At 34.8% G+C, this 3,423-nt stretch overlaps 1 protein-coding gene across 1 annotated transcript; it reads left to right on the top strand.

Annotated features, from left to right (window-relative positions):
• Positions 1–1,620: 1,620 nt before the first annotated feature.
• Positions 1,621–1,980, top strand: LOC127136443 (secreted RxLR effector protein 161-like). The gene has a single exon (XM_051062998.1). It carries the CDS (start codon positions 1,621–1,623, stop codon positions 1,978–1,980), a length of 360 nt encoding a protein of 119 aa, XP_050918955.1.
• The last annotated feature ends 1,443 nt before the right edge of the window (positions 1,981–3,423 follow it).

Here is a 3,423-nt window from a genome sequence, read left to right as displayed (position 1 = left end):
AAGACTTCGACATGTTATGTGAAAAAGAAGGGATTTTGCATGAGGTGGTGCCACCATACACTCCATAGCAGAACAGAACTCCAGAAAGGAAGAATAGAACCATCATGAATATAGTGAGAAGTATGTTGAAAGGCAAGCATTTACCCAAGGAATTATGGTGAGAAGTTGTGTTGACTGCAACATATATTTTGAACCAATGTCCGACAAAAATGATAGAAGGAATCACATCAGAAGAATGTTGGTCTGGTGCCAAGCCTATTTTGAGACATTTAAAAGTATTTAAATCTATAACATATAAACATGTGCCTGATCAGTTGAGAAGAAAACATGATGATAAGTCGAGTCAAATGATCCTAATAGGATATCATTCGAATGGAGGATACAAGTTGTTCGATCCAGTGAACAAGCAAGTAGTGATCAACAGGGATGTGATCATATACGAGCTTAAGGAATGAGATTGGACTGAAAATGAAAATAAGGATTCAATGAGAATCTTATGTGAAGAACCAGCAACTGAAGTCAAAAGAGAAGTTTGACAGGAAGAAATCGCAAGTCAAACAAGTACAAGCAGGCCTCAAAGAACAAGACACATGCCTGTAAGGTTGCAAGAATGTGTGGTTACATCCGATGATGTGGTCGATGGTGAAGGTGAGATTATACATGATTCTTTCTATGCAGATGTCGAACCAGTCAATGCAGCTGAAGCATGGAAGGATTTGAAGTGGGTGAAAGCAATGAATGAGGAACTGGAGTCTATCAAAGTCAAAAACACTTGGTCACGTATCAAATTGCCTCAAGGAAAGAAGGCAATCGATGTGAAGTGGGTATATAAGGTGAAGTTGAATTCCAACGGAGAATTATCTCGACACAAGGCGAGACTTGTGGCGAAAGGATTTCTTCAGAAATAAGGAATCAACTTCGACAAAGTTTTTGCACCTGTTGCTAGGATCGAAACTATCAGGTTGATTGTTGGTCTAGAAAACATGAATAACTAGCACATATGTCAGATGGATGTGAAATGTGCAATCCTAAATGACCCCTTAGATAAAGAGGTTTATGTTGCACAACCAGCTGGATTTGTGAAACAAGGCAAAGAAAACAGGGTATGTAGGCTGCATAAAGCCCTGTATGGGCTTAAGCAAACTCCAAGAGCTTGGAATAAGAAGATAGATAGCTTTCTAAGGGAGAAGGAATTTGTGAAATGCACAACTGAGCATGGGGTATATGTAAGAAGAAGCAATATAGAATTGCTTATACTATATCTCTATGCCGACGGCATGTTGATAACAGGAAGTTGCAAGAAGGAGATCGAAGATTTCAAACATGACTTAAGTGAGGAGTTTGAAATGTTAGACTTGGGAAATCTCTCATACTTTCTTGGTATTGAATTCTATAAGAGAAGTAAAGGCTTGATGATGCATCAAAGAAGATATGCATGTGAAATACTCAAGAGATTTGAGATGCAAGTTTGCAACCCAACTTCGACTCCAACTGAGCCCAAATTACAATTATCGAAAGACACAGGTGAAAATGATGTCGATCCAATGCAATACAGAAGACTCGTTAGATCATTTTGATACATTTGTCACATAAGTCCTAGATATAGAATACAATGTAGGTATGGCGAGTAGATTCATACAGAAGTCAAATGTATCACATCTAGCAGCGACGAAGAAGATACTAAGGCATCTGAAAGGAACTGTCGACTATGACATTTTGTTTCCAACAGCTAATGAAGGAAAAAAATGCAAGCTATTGGGTTACACCGACTCAAGTTGGTATACTGATGCTGAAGATAGAAAATCCATAATTGGCTATGTGTTTATGCTAGGTGGTAAATCAGTTGCTTGGAGTTCAAGAAAAGAACCAGTAGTGGCATTGTCGTCGTGTGAAGCAGAGTACATAATTGTTTCCCTCTGTGCATGTCAAGCAACGTGGATGGTGAATTTGGTCGAAGAGATTACATGGAAGAATCATTGAGCAATTACCATGAAGATTGACATCATGTCTGCTATCAAACTGGAGAAGAATCCGAGAGTGCATGAAAGAAGCAAACACGCCAAAATGAGGTTCCATTATCTTCAAGAGCAAGTGGCAGATATGAAGCTAAACTTGGAACACTGCATAACTGAGAATCAGATTGCATACTTCATGAAGAAAGGAGTGCAGGTCGAAGTGTTCAAGAAATTAAGGTCCATGATGAATGTAGATAGCTTAGACACAATGAATTTGGTGATGTATTGATTTGTAATTCCTTGTGTCTAAACAAGTTGCTCGACAAAAGCAAGGAAGTGTCGAACTGTGTAAATGAAATGTCGAAGCATGTTGCTCGACAAAGATTTTGACTTAGGTTTGTTTGTTTTAAAAGTTAGTTTGCTTGTTAGAGATTGCATGAGGAGCAAGCAATCTCAGTCTATAAATAGGGAGGTACCATATTGTTGATTGTAACACAGTTTTATGAATAAAACTTCAATTATAAGTGCAGAGAGAAACTATGTAGAATTTATTCTTCTTCCTTTTCTTGAAAATCTTAATCTTCCTTTCTTCCTCAATTCATTTTTCGTTTCCTTCTCATTATCAATTTTGCAGCGAAATCTTGCAACCAAAGTGTGGTTGATTCACTCGAGTGAAGAGTGAAGAACAAGAAGAGTAATCATTCAGAAAGATTGGTTCTTATTCATCAAGATTTGGTTCGGAATTCATCAAGTTTTGATAAAATTCTTGAGCGGGAATTTACGAATTTCCAACATATCATTTGTTTGAAATCTCATTTATGGGTTTGTGCTGGTTTTGGAGATATATCTGAGAATTTTTTGGCAAGTTCAATTCTTATACGAACAGGTAGATCCAATTACATTAAATTTTATGTTTTTTTAATGTAAAACTTTAAAATTCATGTTTTTTTATTCTTTCATCGTATATATTATATATTATGTATTTTTTTTATCTTCAATCTGTGTTATTTATTTTGAAATGCTTGAATTGTAGAAACAAATATGAATATCTTTTTTCACTACATATCATTTTGTCAACAACAACAATATTTAGAAGGATCTCTAATGAGGTGTGTATTTTTTTCACCTTTCTGTTAATTTTTATTAATTTCTAATTAGTATTACTAATAATTTTTTAATCTTTAGTTACCATTATAAAAGTCACGAGATTCTTAATTTTTTTTAGTTAAAAAAATAAATTATAGTACTCATATTATTTCGGTGGATGATAAATCTTTTAGGATTTAATTGAAATACACTGACAGTGTAAAAGGATTTTACACTGTCAGTTAATCTTAGACGTTAGATATTAAAATAAGTTTGACTTTTATTTTAAAAATCTATAAAATAATGCAAACGGGTGATGATGATAAATTGATAGTGTAAAACTTTTTACACTGACAGTGTATAGTAATTAATCTCAATCTTT

This window comes from Lathyrus oleraceus, chromosome 4 (assembly GCF_024323335.1).
Source record: "Lathyrus oleraceus cultivar Zhongwan6 chromosome 4, CAAS_Psat_ZW6_1.0, whole genome shotgun sequence".
NCBI lineage: Eukaryota > Viridiplantae > Streptophyta > Magnoliopsida > Fabales > Fabaceae > Lathyrus > Lathyrus oleraceus.
The sequence above is the reverse complement of the archived record's forward strand: the minus strand, read 5'-3'. Positions and strand labels throughout refer to the sequence as shown.

Coding starts and splice junctions, on each gene's coding strand:
- LOC127136443 (XM_051062998.1), top strand. CDS start 1,621: ATGGCGAGTAGATTCATACAGAAGTCAAATGTATCACATCTAGCAGCG.